General features: G+C 48.5%; 1 protein-coding gene across 1 annotated transcript; it reads left to right on the forward strand.

Moving 5' to 3' along the window:
* Positions 1-9,370: 9,370 nt before the first annotated feature.
* Positions 9,371-10,946, forward strand: LOC139591324 (PWWP domain-containing DNA repair factor 3A-like). Its single transcript, XM_071429888.1, is given in 5 exon segments — positions 9,371-9,477; positions 9,479-9,681; positions 9,958-10,111; positions 10,642-10,896; positions 10,898-10,946. Coding segments are annotated over 5 exon segments (768 nt in total).
* The last annotated feature ends 10,541 nt before the right edge of the window (positions 10,947-21,487 follow it).

A 21,487-nucleotide genomic window follows, 5' to 3' on the forward strand; every position in this document is an offset into this window, starting at 1 on the left:
TATGGCTGGGGAAACTGAGGCACACAGCTCCTTACCCCTCTCCAAAACTAAGAAAGACCCCAAGGTTTTTGGGTCATAAAACCTCAATTTGAGGTGTTGCGGAGCAACAGGGATTTAATTAAAATGGGATTTTTGGGATGTTCTCCCACTGTGTGGAGGAAATCCCCACCTGGATGTGTTAAAGGCACATTTGGTTATAGGGAGCATCCTCTGGATTTTGCTATGGTTGGGGAAACTGAGGCAAACAACTCCTCACCCACTCCCCAAACCCAATAAAAAGATCCCAAGGTTTTTTGGGTACATAAAACCTCAATTTGGGGTGCCGTGGAGTAATGTCCTTTTGATTAAAATGGGATTTTGGGAGTGTTTTCCTGCTGTTTGGAGGAAATGGGGATCCCTCACTAGGATGTGCTTAAGGCAGGTTTGGTTTTTGGGAGCATCCTCTGGATCCTGTTATGGCTGGGGAAACTGAGGCATACAACACCTCATCTCCTCCCCAAACCAAATAAAAACATCCCAGGATTTTTTGAGCACATAAAACCTCAATTTATATATCGTGGAGTAACAGTGATTTATTTAAAATGGGATTTTTGGGGTGTTCTCCCACTGTTTGGAGGAAATGGGGATCCCCCACCCGGATGTGTTTAAGGCATGTTTGGTTCTTGGGAGCATCCTCTGGATCCTGCTATGGCTGGGGAAACTGAGGCACACAACACCTCACCCACTCCCCAAACCCAATAAAAAGATCCCAAGGCTTTTGGGCACATAAAACCTCAATTTGGGGTGTCGTGGAGTCCATTTGATGAAAATGGGATTTTTGGAGTGTTTTCCTGCTGTTTGGATGAAATGGGGGCCCCCCACCTCGATGTGTTTAAGGCACATTTGGTTCTTGAGAGCATCCTCTGCATCCCACTCTGGTTGGGGAAACTGAGACACATAGCTCCTTACCCCTCTCCAAAACTAAGAAAGACCCCAAGACTTTTTGGCTCATAAAATCTCAATTTAAGGTGTTGTGGAGTAACAGTGACTTATTTAAAACGGATTTTGGGGGTGTTTTCCCCCTGTTTGGAGGAAATGGGGATCCCTCACCTGGATGTGCTTAAGGCAGGTTTGGTTCTTGGGAGCATCCTCTGGATCCTGTTATGGCTGGGGAAACTGAGGCACACAACCCCTCACCCCCTCCCCAATAAAAAGACCCCAAGGCTTTTTTGGGGGTTGTAAAACCTCGATTTGGGGTGTTGTGGAGTCCCATTTGATTCAAATTGGATTTTTGGGGTGTTCTCCCACTGTTTGGAGGAAATGGTGATTCCCCCACCTGGATGTGTATAAGAAACATTTGGTTCTTGGAAGCATCCTCTGCATCCTGCTGTGGTTGGGGAAACTGAGGCACACAACACCTCACTCCCTCCCCAAACCCAATAAAAAGACCCCAAGGCTTTTGGGGCACAAAACCTCAGTTTGAGGTACTGTAGAGTAACAGTGATTTACTTAAAATGGGATTTTTTGGGTGTTCTCCCACTATTTGGATGAAATGGGGATGCCCTATCTGCATGGGTTTAAAGCACATTTGGAGCATTAACTGGGAGCATCCTCTGGATCCTGCTATGGCTGGGGAAACTGAGGCACACAGCTCCTAACCCCCTCCCCAAACCCAATAAAAAGACCCCAAACAGTGGGAGAACACCCCCAAAATCCCATTGGGTCATTGGGATGGTGACCACCTCCAAAACCCATTCCTGCCCCCAACCCTCCTGCAGACACCACCCAAAACAGCAGATGGGACCACACCACCCTAAAAACAGAGCAGCACAGTGGCTCTGAAGGGCACTGGGGGCATCCCCAGAGCCTTTGGGGATTTTCATCCCACCTTGGGGATTTTCATTCCACCTTCCCAGCTCCTCTGGCTCCCCCAGCCACTCCCAGCTCAGACATCCATGTGGTAACGTCCTGCACTTGTTTAGACTCAGCCCTGGTTGCTGTGCTCAGTAACTCCTTCCAGATGTGAGCAGCTCTTTGCATAACGTCCCCGTGGCCACGTCCTGCCTGTGCTGGCTTCATTGCAGAGCTTTTTACATTTTTTTAGTATTTTTTTTTTAATGCTCTTTCTCATTCTCAACCCTGCACTGCTCCACAGGAAAAAATTCCTGGCCAATGCCACCAGAACATCGTCCCTGTCAGAAAGGTTTTTGTGAGATGAGTGTTTGGCCTGTCTGACATCTCTCCTACCCTGGAAACCTCTCCAAAAAGCTACATAAGCTCCTGGAAATGCAGCCAGTGCTGGGGGTGAGGGTGAGAAGAGGCTGGAGATGGGACACAGGGATTTAAGCTCTGCTCCAGGGCCGAAATCCCTGTGGCCTTTTCATGGATGTGGCACAGGGGACCAGGGAGCTCCAGAACTTGGAGTCCTCATAGCTCTGAATATGAAGATCTACAGGGGTGGTCAAAGCCCTGGTGCCACTCTGAGGGCCTCACCAAGAGGTTTTTGGAAGAAGCTGAGCCCACCTCTCACATGGAGACCTGGTCTTTGCCAGATGCAGTTTCTCCTTCCTGATGAGAGAGAAGCTGTTCCTGAAGGGGCCACCAAGACAAGGGGAAAAAGCCTTGGAAGGGGCACAAGCAATGACACACTTGTGTGAAACCCTTTCTTTGACCACAGCAATGTTCCTGAGAGACAAAACACAGGTGGTTTCTTGGCCACAGCCACCCAGGGGCTACGTGGGGTTTGCTGAAAGAACCTCCTGAAGCTCCCTACAAATCCCACCCCACCCAGCTTGGTGACAAGGGGGAAAGCCTTGGAAGGGGCACAAGCAATGACACACTTGGGTGAAACCCTTTCTTTTGAGCACAGCAATGTTCCTGAGAGACAAAACACAAAAACCTTGTGAAAGAAAAACCTTGGGAAAAACCTTGGAAGGGGCACAAGCAATGACACACTTGTGTCAAAGAAACCCTTTCTTTGACCACAGCAGTGTTCCTGAGAGACAAAACACAGGTGGTTTCTTGGCCACAGCCACCCAGGGGCTATGTGGGGTTTGCTGAAAGAACCTCCTGAAGGTCCCTACAAATCCCAGTGGGGTGAGATCCCACCCAGCCTGGCTTGGGGGCTTTGTTTTGTTGGTTCATGGGGCATGTGGGTGATTGATCCCTCATTGGAGCTTCCTCAGCTGCTGGGAGGGTAACTCCAAGCTCTTGGTGCCTTCATACAAAGTTCTGGAAGTTCTGGAGTCTTCCTGGAAGGCTGTGGGCTGGGAAATGGCTCTGGCACAGCTTGCACAGCATAACTGACTGTGAAAAAGGATGAAGGGAAGGTTAGCAGGGTCCACAGCGGGATCTGAGGGTCCAGAGTTCAGCTCAGTTGCTGTTAGGGAAAAGGTTCTCCAGGAAGGCAAAGTTCTGGAGAAACTGGCAACAAGGGGTTTCTTGTTGACACAGAAGTGTTGGGTTTCCTCCCTGGGACTTTCCAGCAGCGTGGTGGCCACAAAAGGGACATCTCCAGTAGCTTTACCTCTTCCTTTCTCCCCCCAGGCCATGAGATGGAAACTGCAAGGGTCTTAAATGAAAGATCAGCCACAACAACACAGAGGAAAATGTTTAGGGAAACCAGGAGAGGTTCCTGTTTCCTTGGTTCAGCTGGTAATTCCATTTGCATTTCCATGGTTTCAGACTTCCCCAAAGTCTGAAACCTGAAAGTCTGAAGTGTCATCAAGGACAAGGGATGAGAAGAAAGCTGAGACCCCGTAAGAGCTCAGGGAGCTTTGGGTTTGTGAGGAATCACAGAAAAACCTGCAGGTGTTTGTGTAGATGGGGCACCTGGGGACAGAGTTTGGTGGTGGATGTGGCAGTGCCTGGCAGGTAAAGGTCAGACTTGATGACCTTGAGGGTCTTTTCCAACCTAAATGATTCTGTGAAGAGCCAAGTGGACCTGGAATGATGAATTCCAAGGTGGAACCGTGGCTCTGCCTGCCTGGAATCCTCTGCTTTTACAGCTGTGCTCTGCTGAGCATCTCCTCTAGGCTGCAATTCCTGTGGGGAGGTGCTCCAGGAGATGGTGAGGGGAGGTTCTGTGGTGTCCCCCCTTCCTGAGAGGGTCAGGGCTCAGGCAGAGCAGGAGGGAAGAGCCCTCCAGATTCCCTTGGGACACAGGATGGAGGCTGGGGACATATCCTGGGCTTGGCCAGAGGTTTTCACTCAGCAGCTGGTTTTCTGAGCAGGATCATGGAAAAGAAGGGATCAAATCAGGCCAAGGGAGGGAGAAAGAAAGAATAAAAAATAGAGGAAGCAAGAACATTCCTGGAGGCTGTCTGGCCTCTCTCCCTCCAACCTCCTGAGAGGAGCAGGAGGAGGAGGGAGACAAAACAAAAGGCACAAGAAAAGAAGGAGCCAAAATAGCACTAACACGAGGGTTGTGAGGTCCAAAGCAAGCAGTGCTGGGGCAGGCCCCTTCCCAAAAACCCGTCAGCCCTCAGAGGATGCGGGGGTCCTGCAGAAAACGCTGCCCTTTTATGGCCAGGCGAGGAGGGCCGAGCACAGGATCCTGCCCTACTAAGGGAAAACATCTCCTGCTCAGTGCTTGCAAGGAGAACACCCACAGTGAGTATAGACAAGCTCTCAAAGGACGACTGAAATACTGCTGCTCGTGTTGACCCCGATTCTTCTCTTCTTTTTTACTTTTTTTTTTTTTTTTTTCTTTTCTCCTCTCTTGGAGTTCTCACTTCTGCCTCCAAACCGGGGAAGGGGGGAAGCAAAAAACACCCAAAACCAAAACAAAACAAAACAAAAAAAAAAAACCACCAAAACCAAAACAAACAACAACAAAGAAAAAAACAAAAAATCCCCCAAAAAAACCCAAAAACAACACCAAAAAAAACCCCCAAAAAAACCCCCAAAACCAAACAACAAAACAAAAAAAAAAACCCACCAAAAAAACCCACCAAAAAACCAAAACCAGAAAGACATTTGAAAAGAAAAGTGATGATCCAGGCAGGGCTGGCTGGGTCCAGGTGAAACCCTCCCATGGTGGGGTGGGGAGCAGGTTCAGGAGGGCTGGTGGGGAGGTGGGTGAAGCCCCCTGAGCTGTTCCCCTTCCAGCAGTGGCTGTGCTGGTGTTTATCCTGCTCTGGCCTGGTGTTTATCCTGCCCTGGGCCGTGGAAGGGCTGTGATCCAAGCAGGGAAGACGTTTGTTACTCCACTCTGAAGCACGAGGTCTGTGCCAAGCCCATCCATCCACTGCTGCAAACCGCAGCCCTGGCTGACCCAGAATCTGCTGCCTGGGATGGAACCACCACCTCCCAAAGCTGCAAAAGCCTCTCCATCCCAGGGCAGGTGGGATTTTCACCAGGAATAACTTTTTGCCTCTGCTTGGCTGAAGCAGGGAGGGGAATCCACACTGCAAGTAAGACCCTGACTCATAGAAACCCCAGTGAATTTATATTTTTCTGTATTTTTCACGCATTTATCCACCCACGGGTATCTTCTGGATCCGGCAGTGGCCAGGTTTTAATTCTCAGAGGAGCTCAAATTGGATTCTAGGCCTTTTTTTCCTACCAATTTTGGAATTACCAGGTTTAATTTTATGTTTGGTAATACCAAAATTAGGAAGTTTTAACCTTTAAGTTAGCGCACAGCAATAAGAAGATCCAAGAATTAATGAAAAAATGATTGGAGGAGTGAATTTGGTTTGGTGGCCAGGTTTTGGTAGTGGGGGGCTACAGGGGTGGCCTCTGTGAGAAGCTGCTCAAAGTTTCCCCCATGTCCAGCAGAGCCAATTCCAGCCAGGACTGACCCAGCCTGGCCAAAGCTGAACCCATCAGAGATGGGAGCAGCAACTCTGGGGAAAACAGATTTAGGAAGTGGGAAAAAACCCCTGCAGCTGCAGACAGAGAGAGTGATGCCTCAGGTTTTAGCTTTTATATTTTTCAGATTCTGTGCTGCTTCAGTGTGTGGGTCTGAGCTTCACATCAGGGCATGCTGAGCTCTGTGCACAGAGCAGGGAGACAAAACAATTCCTGCTCCAGCTGGGCACCAAGGACAAATGATCCAAATCTCAGCCCAGGAGCACAAACCCCGTGGGCTGGAGAGAGAAAAACAAGCAGGGTGGGACTGCAGGGGCTAAAGCTGGAATGGGACAATGAACTGCAAGGTGCAAATGGAGCAGAACTGATCCCAGGGAGAGACCCCGGGAGCGCTGGTGCATTTTGGGGCCATTTTGGTTCATCTTGGGTGCAGCCCTGGCTGGGCTCTGGTGCTGCCCAAGGTGCATCCATTGAGGCTTTGAATAAATCCCTGCTTTATTCTTTAGCTCTGTCCAGTCTCTGTTCTGGGTCAGCCTGCACAAAGCATCATGAGGAGTGAAGATATGTGAGAGGAACAGCCCTGCAGACCCCCATGAGGAAGGGCAGGAGCTGCTGCAGGTGCTGGAGCTGCAATTCCCCTGAGATTCCATGGTGCAGCCTGTGGAGAGCCCCTGCAACAGCCCATGGATCCACCTGCAGGACCTGGAGGAGCCCATGCTGGAGCTGGGGATGCTCAAAGCACCCTGTGACCCCGTGGAGAGCCCAACTGGGGCAGGCTCCTGGCAGCACCTCTGGATCTGTGGGGGAATCTGCCCACACTGGAGCAGGTTCCTGGCCTGTTGGGATCTCTAGCTGGTCACAGTGACCCTGAGATGTGTCACAAAGTCTCTTTTCTCAGCCCGGCGCTTGAAGAAGGAGTCAGAGCTCTTCAGTTCTCGGTCTCGAGGCTGCTTATTGTTTCTTACCTATAAAATTCTTTCTTGTCCAGCCAAGGTCTGCTCAGCAGGACAGACAGAGGCACTCTGCCTGCCCCCAGGGCAGTGTTATGTCTTTATACTAAAAACTACATGTGCAATATTTACAATTACTTCCCAATACCTATCACCTATGTTAGACAGTGAGCTTCTACTCTAAACCAACCCAAAAGTGCCACCATCCCAGCAGAAGATGGAGGCCAAGAAGAAGAAGAAGGAGAAAGGCTGGACACGCCCAGTTCCCTCCATCTTGCCCCCTGAACCCCCATACCAGAAACCCTAAAATCTACTTTATCACCCTGTGATAAATTCACTATCATTCTACTTAATTTGTCATGGCTTGCAGATCTTCATCTAAGGTTGGTAATTTGCTCCACGGGTCATAATCAAGCCCACAGGCGTTTTTGTGCTCTGTGCCATGGTCCCTGAGACCCCTGGCAGGGCTCTGGGCTGCTCAGGACAGCCAGAGGGATGTCCTGGCTCCTGACACTGGAGCTGCATCCACCACAGCCCAAACATCTGCCCAGCTGCTGGACTTTGAGAAGTCCTCCTTGGCCAGCAGAGCTGGAGCCAGGTGAGGCTGTGCTGTGTCTCTGCTTGCTGCCTGGCTCCGCGTGGCCCCAGCGTCGGTGCAGCCCCGGCTGTGCTGATGTTGGCAGACACCGGGGGCTCGTTAGCGGCGAGACTCATTAGAACCGGGGCCCTGGGGGATGTTCTCATGGAATTCCAGAATGATTTGGGGCTGGAAGGAACCTTGAAGATCGTTCATTTCCAACCCCCTGCCATGGGCAGGGACACATTCCACTATCCCAGGCTGCTCCAAGCCCTGTCCAGCCTGGCCTTGAACAATTCCAGGGATCCAGGGACAGGTGGGTCACCTAAATGTGTTACAAGATCACGGAGCAGCTGCCGTGACCCTGCTTTTGGAGCTGGCTCTGCTCACCCCTTTGGATGAGTTACAGCAGAGCATTGCCAGGTCTTCCTTTTGGGTGGAAAAGGGCTCATTTGAGAGTTATTTAAGAGCAGGTTTTACAACCAAGGTCTGTGCTCTGCATGCACCGAGCCCAGCCAAGCCAAGCAGCCCAAGCCAAGTTGTCCTCGCTGCTGTTGTGTTGGAGGAACAATCTCTATTAACAACTTGACTTGGCAGTTTCAACATTTTGGGGAATGAAATATTTTTATTCTCCCACCAGGCCTTTCTCCAGCCATTATTGGCTACTGCTTTGCTGCACGAACAATTTAACCCCTGTGATGTTCAGGGCACTGGACAAAAGTAAATTTAGTAAAATTTAACCTTTTCCTGATAAAGCACATGGAGATTCTATTATCTAGGTGGGAAAACCACAGGATTTTACTTATTTCATTTTTTTTAAAGCCCTTCACAATACAATTAAAGAAACTATGTTGCCACATGACTGGGGGAAAGGTCCTTTTGTTGCTTGAGAACTGGTGAAAAAGACAGAAAGCAAGAGGTTTCAACAGTCATTTCTTGGGATGGAAATTTGTCCAGGGCGTGGTACAGCAGAGATTGAGTCCAGGGTTTTTTCAACATCCTCACCCACAACCTGCAGGAGCAAGAGCAGCCCCACATCTCCATTTCTGCAGGAGAGATCTTCTGAGGGCATCAAGTGCCACGCTGAGGGCAAGAAACTCCAAAAGGCTCTTAAAAAACGGAAAAAGCTGAGAAGAAATTTCAAACAAGCTTTGATGTAGGAATAGATAAAGCATCTGGAGAAATAAAGATTTGAGCAACTCTCGTGCTATGCCAAGGCTGGGACTGGCACCACGAGCTGAGTCTTGGACTGCCCCCAGAAATCACCGGCTCAGCACGTGGCCAAAGAGTGCTCAAGGTGGCAGCTAAAAAGAAAAAGACAAGAAATTGTTATTTCTCAGCCTTCCCTGCACACAGCCAATGCTCAGGGCATCGCTTTGCTGCTGCAGGAAACCCTGATGTGTTCTTGTTTCAATAACTCTGCAGCCTGAACTCCAAGGGGAGCGCAGTGGTGATGGAGAAGAAGAAAGAACAATTAAATGACCACAGGGATGGGGCAGCTGCTTTACACCTTGGACACTTCCAGGGATCCAGGGGCAGCCACAGCTTCTCCAGGAAACTTTTTCCAGGGCCTCACCACCCTCACAGCCAAGACTTTATTCCTAATACCCAATCTGAACCTATTCTCTCTCAGTTTGAAGCCATTCCCCCTCGTCCTGTTGATGCCTCAGGTTTTGGCTTTTCTATTTTTCAGATTCTGTGCTGCTTTAGTGTGTGGGTCTGGGCTTCATATCAGGGGATGCTGAGCTCTCTGCACAGAGCAGGGAGACAAAACAAAAGCTTATGAACCAGGAGCAGCAAATCCTGAAGGTGATGAGGTCAGTGAATGTGAGATTATTATCAAACTATAGAGATTGTAGAGTCCTATGGTTTGGGTTGGAGGGGACCTTAAAGTGTCACCAAGGAGGAGGAAAATATCCCAGGTGTTCTGTCCCACTGAGAACCCAAATTCCTCGAGGAAAGGCTACTGGTGTGGTGCAAGCTGTGGTGGTATCCATACTGGCCAGAGGGGTGAAAGCAGTGAAGAAGAGGAAGCACCAGAAGGCGCTCCATGGATGGCACCACAAATGAGAAGAAAAGAGGTTTCTCAGTGTCTCTGAAGAGCCTGAAGCACTCTGACTGTGAGGAGAAGCAGGAGCTCATTGAGGGAGCCAAGGAACTATTCCAGGGAAACCCAGTGGTGCCTCCAGCTGATCCTGGACTGTTGGATCCCAGTGGGCTGTCATTCCTTTACCAGCTCCTTCCTGGAATATTTTGCCACTGCTATCAGCTACCCAGTGAGGAAAGAGGGATACCAGATGGAATTCCCAAACACAGGGGAGGAAGGGGCTGGGCAGTCTCCCTCAGACACCTGTCACCCTGGTTTTTTAAGTTTTTCTAAGCTTTCTGATGTTTACATTCTTACAACAAACTTTCTCAGATGCTTATATAAGAGACTTATTGTTTTGCATTCTTTTATGGAGGAGGAGAAATTTAATGGGCTGTTGGTTTGTCCAGTGTCATTGGAGAGGTGGCACTGTCACAGCCCAATCCACTGTCACTTTTGGAAATCCATAAATGTTGGAGTCAGAAATTAAAAGTGCTCTTTTTACCTTGAGAGAGCTGCATGTCTGTGTTGTGTCATTTCATGTCCTACAGTGACGGACACCTCCCCACAGACACCCCTGAGGAAATTCCTCCCTGGGAGGACCAGAGCTGCCAGGGACAGGGAGAGCAAGAAGCTGGTGGAGTTCCTAGTGAAGACCAAAGGGGCTGAAGAGCATCTCCTGAGGATCTTGAAAAGTGGGAAACTGTCACCGTGATATTTCATGAAAAATCCCTTCGCCAGGATTTTTCTCCTGAGAAGCCTCAGAAATGAAATGTAAACAATAATTATCTGATTGTTTGGAATGTGGTCTGGAGGTTGCTCACCAACAGGTGCATCCTTGATTGGTCCCATGTGAATTGTTTTTAATTAATGGCCAATCCCAGTCCAGCTGTGTCGAGACTCTCTGGTCAGCCAGAGGTTTTTATTATCATTCCTTTCTAGCCTTGTGATGCCTCCTTTCTGTTTCTTTAGTATAGTTTTAGCATATAATTTTCTTAAAATATGATATAATATGATATATGATATAATATTATATACATGATATGATATGATATATGATATTATATGATTGATGATATAATATAATATAATATAATATAATATAACATAATATAATATAATATAATAGAACATAGTATCATATCATCATATCATATCATAATATAATCTATCAGCTTTCTAAGAACTTGGATTCAGATTCTCATCTCTCACCTCATCCTGGGAAACTGCAACAGGAAACAATCCTGCTGGCTGAAGAAATTCCTGAATTCCAGCTGGTACATAACCTGTGTGGAGACTCACTTGGAGGATGAGGAGCAGCTGGATCTGGTGATTGGGTACCTGAAGGAGGTGTACAGGGAGATGGACACCAAGAACCTGCAGCAGATCCTGGGGGATGGATGGCACCAGACTCATCTCAGTTGTGCTTTGTCACCTGAGGCCATCACCTGTGCCATTGCTGCTGTGGATGGCATTGATTATGAGAAGGCAGAAGTTCATTAAAGAACCACCTGTGAGCAAAAGAGAGAGAGTTATTTAATGAACAAATCCTGGGGAGCAAAAAGCTCAGGATGGAGCCAGAGCCTGTGGAGAGCTGAGGAGTGGCCCAGGCTGTCCTGAGGCCACCAGGTGTAAATACCCAGTGGTGATTTGTATAAAGGTGGCATTCTTTGTAAAGTCTGTATGTAAATTCCCAAATCCTCTGCTCCCAGCCCCAGCTGGCTCTCAGCCCTTGCTGCTTCCTGTGGCCTCGCTGTGCTCAGGATCCTCATCCATCAGTGCCCTCCTGGACACCTCCCACTAGACCAGGATGCTCCAAACAGCTTTTCTCTGTGATGATGAAATGTGATCTCCTTGCTTGTCTAGTAAAGTCCAAGGTAAAGAAGCAAAAAGGGCCTTTGCAGAATATCCACAGATGTTTAATTCAGCTGCATGGTGAGATGGTCAGGTCCCAGGCACATTCAGGGTCCAGCTTTCTCTCTCCAGGGGCCTGACCCTGATCTTGGGGCAGTACAAAGATAAGGGACAATGAGGGAAATGGGAGGGAGTGGCTCAGGGACATAGGAACAGACACAGGAACAGGGCAAGGAGCCAATGGGGTATAAATGAGGGGATGCTCCCCAGGGCCTCCACATTAAAGCTCATCCCCAACCTGGACTCCTCTCACTGGACCAGGATGCTCCCAAACCTGGTCTTGGAGTGTGCTGCCTCCTTTTACTTCTGGAAAAGACCAACAGTTTTGATAAACCCACAGAAAAAATGGGGCAAGCATGGGAGCAGACTCCCCCAAACACAGCGAGATGCACTTGGATCACTGCTCAGCACCTGCAGGCTTCACCAAGTAACAAACAATGAACTTAAATGAGGAATAAACTGCCAGAGACCCCCAGGGCTGTGCAGAGCTTCTGCTGCTCCACTGGCTCCCACGTGGGTTCTTTTAGCCAAACACCCACCTTGGGAAGGGAGCTGGTCCTGCTTGGTGGCCAGGGGTGCCTGGTGGCCTCCCTGCTCCTGATGAAACCAGGGGCTTCCTGGCAGGGAAGGCTCCTGGGGGTTCCCCTTTCCTGCCTCATGGAGCTCCAAAGGTGGGAGATCAGATTGGTGCCCAGAGCTCCCACCTGGATCACAAAGATTTGGGTTCTTGTTTTGTTGTGACGAGGAAAATTCCATGGAGGAGGAATCCAGGTTTTCTTTAAACAAAAACATTCCCTTTTCCTCTAACTGAACCAGTGGAATGCTGGTTTATTGCTTCTTCTGAGGCTGTGAATTTTGGGAGGTTTTAATTGTCTTTTTCTCATCCAAACTCCCCATTTAACCCTGCCCAGCTCCCTGCTCACCTTTGCTGGAGCTGTGGCACATGGAAGCAGTGTCACCAAGAGCTAATTAAGGATGAATAATGATAAATGGTACATAAAACCCCCTGATTAGGGTTTCTCTGTGATGATGAAATGTGATCTCCTTGCTTGTCTAGTAAAGTCCAAGGTAAAGAAGCAAAAATGGCTTTTGCAGAATATCCACAGATGTTAAATTCAGCTGCATGGTGAGATGGTCAGGTCCCAGGCACATTCAGGGTCCAGTTTTTTTCTTTCCAGGTTCCTGGGGGCTGACTCTGGCCTTGGGGCAGTACAAAGATAAGGAACAATCAGGGAAATGGGAGGGAGTGGCTCAGGGACATAGGAACAGACACAGGACCAGGGCAAGGAGCCAATGGGGTATAAATGAGGGGATGCTCCCCAGGGCCTCCACATTAAAGCTCATCCCCTGCCTGGACTCCTCTCACTAGACCAGGATGCTCCCAAACCTGGTCTTGGAATGTGTTACCTCCTTTTACTTCTGGAAAAGACCAACAGTTTTGATAAACCCACAGGAAAAATGGAGCAGACCCCCCCAAACGCAGCGAGATGCACTTGGATCACTGCTCAGCACCTGCAGCCTTCACCAAGTAACAAACAATGAACTTAAATGAGGAATAAACACCATCCCTCATCCAATACACAGGGCAAAGGTGGATGGGATGGTTCCTGTGTGCAAAGTTCAGGGGGGGATTCCTGTGGCAGCTCTGAAGGGCGTTGGTGTCACCCCTGGGTTTGCCAGGTGTGGGTCTGCCCAGCACGGGGCTGGCAGCTCCAAGGCAGCTTTGCATATCAAAGGAGAATGCAGTAAGAAGCAGCTTTTCATTAGCCAGGAAGTCACAAATTGATACCTTGATTGAAATAATTATCAAGAATTACAGGAAATACCCAGAGATGCATTTAATATTCAAGAGAGTCTCCAGGGAGTTGGGGAAACTTTGCCCCAAATAGGAGTTTCTGTTCAGGGATGCAGCACAAAATGAAGCCCCCACCTTTCAAACCCCCCATTATCAGTCCTGCCTTTTACCTGTCTTTTTAGAACAGATCCTTCCTTTTTCTTCTTTAGATTATCCTGATTTTTGAGGCTGCTGTGGAAGTGCTGGAGTTGCAGAGCAGATACAGAGGAACTGCAATAATTTCACTGCTCCTTTCTCTCCCCTCTGGTTTTTAGGTCCCTGAAATCCACAGGATCCATCACAACAGGAGTGTCCAGAGCAGCTGTGGCTGCCCCTGGATCCCTGGCAGTGCCCAAGGCTGGGTTGGACAGGGCTTGGAGCAGCCTGGGACAGTGGAAGGTGTCCCTGCCATGGCAGGGGGTGGGATAATCTTTAAGGTTCCTTCCAACCCAAACCATTCTGGAATTCTGTGAAATCGGTAATGGGAAAGACAAGAAACCATCTTACTCTGGAAATATTCATATACAGGAAATATCCAGTGAGTTTTCTTCCCCTGCCTAAGCCATGTTATATAATGCCCCAAAAAAAACAAACAGACAAAAAAAAAACATCCAACCAACCAAAAAAAAACCCAAACCCCAAAAAACCCCAAAACCCAGACAGGGAAAAAAAAAAAAAAAAAAAAAAAACAACCAGAAAAATAAACAAACAAACAAAAAAACCAACACATAAAACACCCAAAACCCAAAAACAATACCAAAAAAAAAATCAAAGAAGAAAAAATCCAGGATGAAGATCCCACAGAAATACTCTGATTTATATTAGTGCCAAAAATCCCCATAAACTGCTGGTATTTGTGCTGAAAATATTGAGCAGAGAAGGTTCCCTGCCCATGGCAGGGGTGTAGGAGTGGATGAACTTTTAGGCTCCCTTCCAACACAAGGTTTTCCCTAATTCTATGATCCTAAAGGACACAGGGGTGGAGTCAAGGCCTCAAAGAGGTGTCTCAGGGAAAGTTCAGGCTAAATTCAGATAGGAAGTTCAGCCTTTTCCCAGTGGGGTTTAGAAACACCAAGGCTCCAAGGGCAGGAATGGACAACAAACCATGGGCACCTTCTTCAGGAAGGTTTTTATAAGACCCAAATCCAGAAGCTGAAGTTCAAATTGAAGGTGAGACACCAGGCAGCCCCTGCTCACATCCCTGCAGCCCCAGCACAGCTGGAAGAGGGGAGATGGCAGGGACAGACGGCACTGGGGGAAAGCAGGGCTGCAAGGAGGGAGCATTGCTCACAGCAGTTATTTATGATTTGCCAGGAAAGCGAGCAGATACACAGCCTGGGACTCCCTGGGGATCTGTCCCAGGCCTGGTGCTGCTCAAAATATTTTTTTGATAATTACTTGCATGAATAGAAAATTTGCTTCTTCCAGCTGCGAATGATAGCGAGGAGGGAGGGACTGGGAGCGCTCTGGAGGATGGGCTGGGACTTCAAAACAAGCTTGAGGCAGCCTGGAGAAAAAAAATAAAATAGTCTGCAATTTAGGGGAAACAAAGGGAAAATGCTGCTTGTAAAAGAGGAGCTGGGCTGTGGGCAGGGAATGGGGGAGCAGGGATGAGGCAGAGATGTCGCATCCCTGCCTGGGATGGGCAGCCCTCCTTGTTCTGAGGGACAAGCAGCACAGCACAGGCAAGGGAAGGTGCAGGCTGCCTGCAGGACATGTGGAGAGGGGATGTAGATGCCTGTGGATCCATGGATCCTCATCAGAAGTGGGTTGTTTGTATAGATATGGGGATCTGGGGAGGCTGTGGGCTGGTGGTGGAGACCAGGGGTTGGTCAATCACAGAAGCTGGAAAAAGAAATCCAAACAAACTCATCCAAAATCCAAAAACCCCTCAAGCTCCCCCAAAATAATCAAGGGACTTGGGAGTTATTTATTGCAGAGAAGATCAAGTTTGGGCAAGAGCTACCTTGCTACCTTAGAGCTTTTACAAATATTTAAGGCAGTCTGTTCCCTTTATTTAAATATTTACAGGGGCCTGGAGTGACAGGACAAGGGGGGATGGATTCCCACTGCCAGAGGGCAGGGATGGATGGGATTTTGGGAAGGAATTCTTCCCTGTGAGGATGGTGAGGGGTTGGAACAGAATTCCCAGAGCAGCTGTGGCTGCCCCTGGATCACTGGAAGTGCCCAAGGGATGGGGCTTGGAGCAGCCTGGGACAGTGGGAGCTGTCCCTGCCCATGGCATGGGGAGGAATGGGATGAACTTTAGGGTCCCTTCCAACCCCATTCTGAGTTTCTCTGATTTTCTTAGAAGGAAATAGGTTGTTCTCTTCCTCTCTGTGACCAGCAGTGATGGGCTTATGCACCAGAAAAGGAGCTTTAATTGAGACAACAACAGCAACAAAATTGGGAGTTTTGTCTTGGTTTGTTTTTTGAATTTTTTTTTTAATAGAGTGCATAGTTCAGGCAATTTTGGTTTTGGCAGTCCAACTGCTCAATATCAGCCCTGAAATTTTTTTCATATATTGGCTGGATAAGAAGTGCTGTGATTTATACAGCTGGAGTTGATCCTGACTCTGCAAAGGAGGAGACTGTGCAGAGCTGAAAAGGGCCCTTTTTGCCATGTTCTCTGGCACAAACTCCTCATGAAAGGTGTCAGTTCAGAGCTATTCATGGAAATGAAAGATGAGCATGGAATCCATGCAGCTTCCTGCAGAAAGTCAGCAGGAAATCCATGGCTAAAGCAGGATTCCTCCATCAATATGTGGGTTTTGTTACAGAGAGCAGTTTTGATAAAACAGATTTTTTTTTTGCTTTGTTTTCCCTCGTGGTTCAATAGAAGAGAGGTGTATTGCTACATTCCTGAAATCAAAAATCACACCAGAGACACAACCAGGCAGCCTGGGTTTGAGATGGTGTGAGCTCACATTCCCAGATTCTGTGCTGCTGACCAGATTTTCCTCACAGTTCTCACTTCTGTGATAACCAACCCTGCCAAGCCCAGAAGGGAATCACATCCTCACAGCAACCTGTGAGCTCTCAGGAGCAGAGAATTGGCCCAGATGATTTTCAGTGGCTTTGGTGGCACAGAGAAACCAAAACGCACCTCAAAGTCCCTGCAAGGGCTCCCACTCACCAGCCCTGCTTCCCACAGATGAGAACAGCGAGTCCTTGGCATCCTTCCTCCCTCTTGGGCTTTTTTTTGACAATTTTTCATTTTTAAAATGAACAATTCTTTGAGACAAGGGCAATATCTGATCTTTGAAGAAGGGAGAGGGTAAGGCCCAGGTCTAGAGCCCATGGGCTGAGGGCGATTCCTATTTAGCCAGAGGTGGAGGACCTGTAGGTCTGTGTGGAATATGACATTTCCAACAGGTTCCCTAAAATCATCACAGAATCCCAGAATGGTTTGGGTTGGAAGGAACCTAAAAGATCACCCAGTTCCAGCCCTGCCATGGGCCTGGACAATTTCCACTATCCCAGGTTGCTCCAAGCCTCATCCAACCTGGCCTTGGACACTGCCAGGGATCCAGGGGCAGCCACAGCTGCTCTGGGAAGATTCTTCCAGAGCCTCCCACCCTCACAGCCAAGACTTTATTCCTAATATCCAATCTAAACCTATTCTCTCTCAGTTTGAAGCCATTCCCCCTCATCCTGTTGTTGCCTCAGGTTTTAGCATTCATATTTTCAGGTTCTGTGCTGCTTTAGTGTGTGGGTCTGAGCTTCACATCAGGGCATGCTGAGCTCTGTGCACAGAGCAGGGAGACAAAACAATTCCTGCTCCAGCTGGGCACCAAGGACAAATGATCCAAATCTCAGCCCCAAGAGCACAAACCCCGTGGGCTGGAGAGAGAAAAACAAGCAGGGTGGGACTGCAGGGGCTAAAGCTGGAATGGGACAATGAACTGCAAGATGCAAATGGAGCAGAACTGATCCCAGGGAGAGAGCCCGGGAGCGCTGGTGCATTTTGGGGCCATTTTGGTTCATCTTGGGTGCAGCCCTGGCTGGGCTCTTGTGCTGCCCAAGGTGCATCCATGGAGGCCTTTAATAAATCCCTGCTTTATTCTTTAGCTCTGTCCAGTCTCTGCTCTAGGGCAGCCTGCACAAGGCATCACTGTCACTCCAGGCCCCTGGAAAGTCTCTCTCCATGGTTCCTGTAGCTCCTCCAGGCCCTGGGAGGCCACAGTGAGGTCACCCTGGAGCTTCTCCCCTCCAGGCTGAACAATCCCAGTCCTGGGTGCCAAACAGCAATGACACCTGGGGAGCAGCAGCTGCTCTGTGCTGGTGACACCAAGTGACACCAGCAGCTCATGGGGACACCACTGGGCAGCCCTGATCATGCAACACCACAGGGACTGATCTGTCCCTTCAGCAGAGATACTGGAAATAATGGAAATGAAATAACAATATATTATTTTAATATATAAAATTGACATTGCTTCACAACGTTGTTTTTAAAAATCTTTCTTCATGCTGATACATGCTTCCCTCTCCATGGAACAGGTTTGTTCTCATTCCTTCTCAAATCTCCTGCTTCTGAAGGCCCACAAAGCTCTGCTGATTGATTCACCTCCCATTCCCAAGAGCCAGGTGTTTCTTCTGGAAGTGCAGCAATCCTCATCCTCTCCCCTTCATGAGGACTTTCCCAAACCTCCTCATGCTTCTTTGATGCCTTGTGCAGGCTGCCCTAGAACAGAGGCTGGACAGAGTTAAAGAATAAAGCAGGGATTTATTAAAAGGCCTCCATGGATGCACCTTGGGCAGCACAAGAGCCCAGCCAGGGCTGCACCCAAGATGAACCAAAATGGCCCCAAAATGCACCAGCGCTCCCGGGCTCTCTCCCTTGGATCAGTTCTGCTCCATTTGCATCTTGCAGTTCATTGTCCCATTCCAGCTTTAGCCCCTGCAGTCCCACCCTGCTTGTTTTTCTCTCTCCAGCCCACGGGGTTTGTGCTCTTGGGCTGAGATTTGGATCATTTGTCCCTGGTGCCCAGCTGGAGCAGGAATTGTTTTGTCTCCCTGCTCTGTGCACAGAGCTCCCCATGCCCTGATGTGAAGCTCAGACCCACATACTCAAGCAGCACAGAATCTGAAAAATATGAAAGCAAAAACCTTTGGCTTTCATATTTGCCAAAATTCACTGGGGTAAAATTATGTGGATATTGCCCAAGTGGGTGGTCAAGGCACCAAGGAGAGAGGAAGGACCTTCCTCATCCTCTCACAGGGTGCACCATGAGCTCGAAGGAAAAGCAGCCCCAAGAGGGAGGGCAGCCCCTTCCTGTTTGCAGGAATTAATTAAGGAATTTTGCAGCCTGAGGCCAGGACTGGGACATCATGGGAGAGTGGGAGCTACAAGTGTTCACAAGCTGTGTTGAGCTCAGAACTCTCCATGCCAAAATCCTTAAGAGGTTGGAAAAGAGCTCCAAAATCAAGTCCAACCATTACCCCAACACTGTTCACCACAAGCCCTGTCCCCAAGTGCCACATCCACGCATTTTTTGAGTGCTTCCAGGGACGGGGATTCCACCACTGCTCTGGGCAGCCTCTTCTAATGCCTGAGCACCCTTTCCATGAGGAAATTATTTTTGATATCTGGAGCCACTCCTGGTGCTCCAAACCCTTCCCCAGCTCTGTTCCCTTCCCTGGACACACTCGTCAGTGTTTCTTGTGCTGAGGGCTCCAACACTGCAGACAGAATTCCAGGTGCAAAGTCAGAGAATCCCTGGCATAAGGACATCACTTTCCCTGGGCTGCACCCCATTCTTGCACGGACAGATGTGGCTGGCACTGTGGTCACAGGAGCAATGGGACACTGGCAAGCAGCTTGGTGACCTCATCATTCTGTACAACTCTCTGAAGGGTAGCTGGAGTCTGCCACATTCCTATTTTCTGGAAAAATCCCTTTGTCCAGGATTTTTCTCCTGGGAAGCTGAGAAGCCTCAGAGAAAAGGAAAACAATTCTGATCTCATTTGCTTCTCCTGTGTTGTGCTCATGTGGAATTTGTTTGGAGATTGTTTACCCACAGGTGATTGTTTCATTGGATTCTGCTGTGAGTTGTTTTGACTCAATGGCCAATGAGGGCCAAGCTCTGTTGGGACTCTGGAGAGAGTCAGGAGTTTTCATTATTATTTTTTTTTAGTCATCTGTCTGTATCCTTTCTGTATTTTTTAGTATAGTTTAGTATAGTACTCTTTAATGTCACATAGTATAAAATAGTAAATTGTCCTTCTGAGAACATGGAGTCAGATTCATCATTCCTTCCTTCCATTGTCTGGGGGCAACACAAACACAATAATAGTCAGGTGGGGTTGGTCTCTTTCTCCAGCAGCACTGACACAACCACAGCACACAGCCTCAAGCTGCACCAAGGAAAGTTCAGGTTGGATATCAGGAAAAAGTTTTTCACAGAAAGAGTGAGAAAGTTCTGGAATGGCTGCCCGGGGAGGTGGTGGAGTCCCCATGCCTGGGTGTGTTTAACAAAGCCTGGATGTGGCACTGGGGGCCAGGGTTTGGTTGAGCTGTTGGGGCTGGGTTGGACTCGATGACCTTGAAGGTTTCTTCAAACCCTGAGATTCTGAGATTCTGTGATTCCTCGTTTGACTGAAGGGTGCCATGAAGAGTGGCCATTCCCAGGCCCTCACAGAGCCCACCCAGCTAATGCTGAGTGCCCTGGCATGGGTGACGCTGGCACGGATGGGCTAGGAGGATCCAAGACAAAGGAACAAGACACAGGACACTCATGTGGACACCAAGGAGGCTTTACTCCTCAGTGGGACCAGGGACAAGTGCCAAGGAAAAAGGGTCTGGACAGCTGTTGTGGTGGTTCCAGATGTGGGTTTCTCTGGGTCTGCATTGAAGGCACTTGAGACAGTAGTTCATGTTCACACTCAGGTGTTTATTATTCCTTATCAGTAAAACAGCCTCACTACTGGGACCTCTGCAGCTTTTCATTAGAAGGCACAAAATGGCCACAATCTCTTGTTCCAAGGTCTTTTCAGACTAAACTGTCCAATTCAGAGCTGACACCTGGATTATTTTCCCTTTGAACCCAATCACTGATCCCACAGAGCTGCAATGGGGACTTTTCTGCCCAATTACAAAATGCCACCCAAACCCATGGAGAAGGAGGAAGAAGCAGCATGGAGCAGAAACCCAGGATGACACCCTGTGCCCTCCATCTGCTTCCATCCACAACACACTAAAAATCCCAAAAGCTCAATTTCTCACCCAGTGACACACCTGCACTGCTCTCTATAATCTATTTCACACTTTTGTGGGTTCCAGTCTATCTTGAAGTCTGGGGAACTTTCTCCATGAATGAGGGTCAAAGTCAGTGCTGCCCTGGGGGTCAGAGCACCCCAAAACACACACAGAAATATCCCCACTGCTCTGGGTTTCTGCAACTCTTATAAAGGGAGTGGGTGTAAGGGCTGGAAACACAAAACAACCAGTAAGGGAAAGCAAGGGGAGGAGTACAGCACCTGTCACACGCAACAGAACCAATAGGGACCCAATAGAGGAGGGAAGAAGCCCCTGAGACAAATCATCTGCTGAACAGGGGACAGATTTACACAGAACTTTCTGGAAGAAGGTAGGGGTGGTCATAGTGACTGACAGGAAAGTGGGGCAGCACAGCTGGCATGGACATGGACATTTAAGGACATGAGGGGAGGGACAGGGGGATTGTCACCTTGAGGGACAGCAAAGTGGTGGGAAAGGTAGGGAGTAAACAGCTTAGGGGGAAAGCATTCTGAGGGGATGGAATGGGGGTACAAAGGATCTAACCATTTCTCTAACTAACTGAGAATAGCTATCTTTTCTAATAGAAACAACAATAAAACTTGTAAAAACACACAACACCACAGACAGGTACACGGCAGAAATATCAATTAATCCCAAATTAATGCAAATCCCTTCTTTGGGCATCCACCTCCAATTCTAATTAAATGCAACAATGAATACAACACCAATTCCTTATACAGAAGGAGAAAAAATGAATACAGCTTCAAGGTCTAAAGAAGGAGCATCTTTGCAGAACACAAACCCACAAATTTATTACCTTCATTAAAAAGCCTCCCCAAACCTGCCACAGACCCTCTGATTCCACTCATGCAATCCCATCCACTTCCCAGGGATTACATGGATATGATGAAATTCAGGCCTAGGTCCCTTTAATTGTTCAGATGATTTGTAAGCAGTTTTAATGTACCAGGTGGAAAATCATTCCTGTTTCACTGCCACCACCTAAAAAAGCATTATTTACATGGATGTGAAGCAGGGGTGGGGCACTCAGAGCTTGATTTCCTCCTGATTTAAATCCCAGGCAGTGTTC

The sequence above is a fragment of the Agelaius tricolor genome, unplaced genomic scaffold (assembly GCF_023055355.1).
Source record: "Agelaius tricolor isolate 1412-34295 unplaced genomic scaffold, bAgeTri1.0.p SCAF_6, whole genome shotgun sequence".
NCBI classification, from domain to species: Eukaryota; Metazoa; Chordata; class Aves; order Passeriformes; family Icteridae; genus Agelaius; species Agelaius tricolor.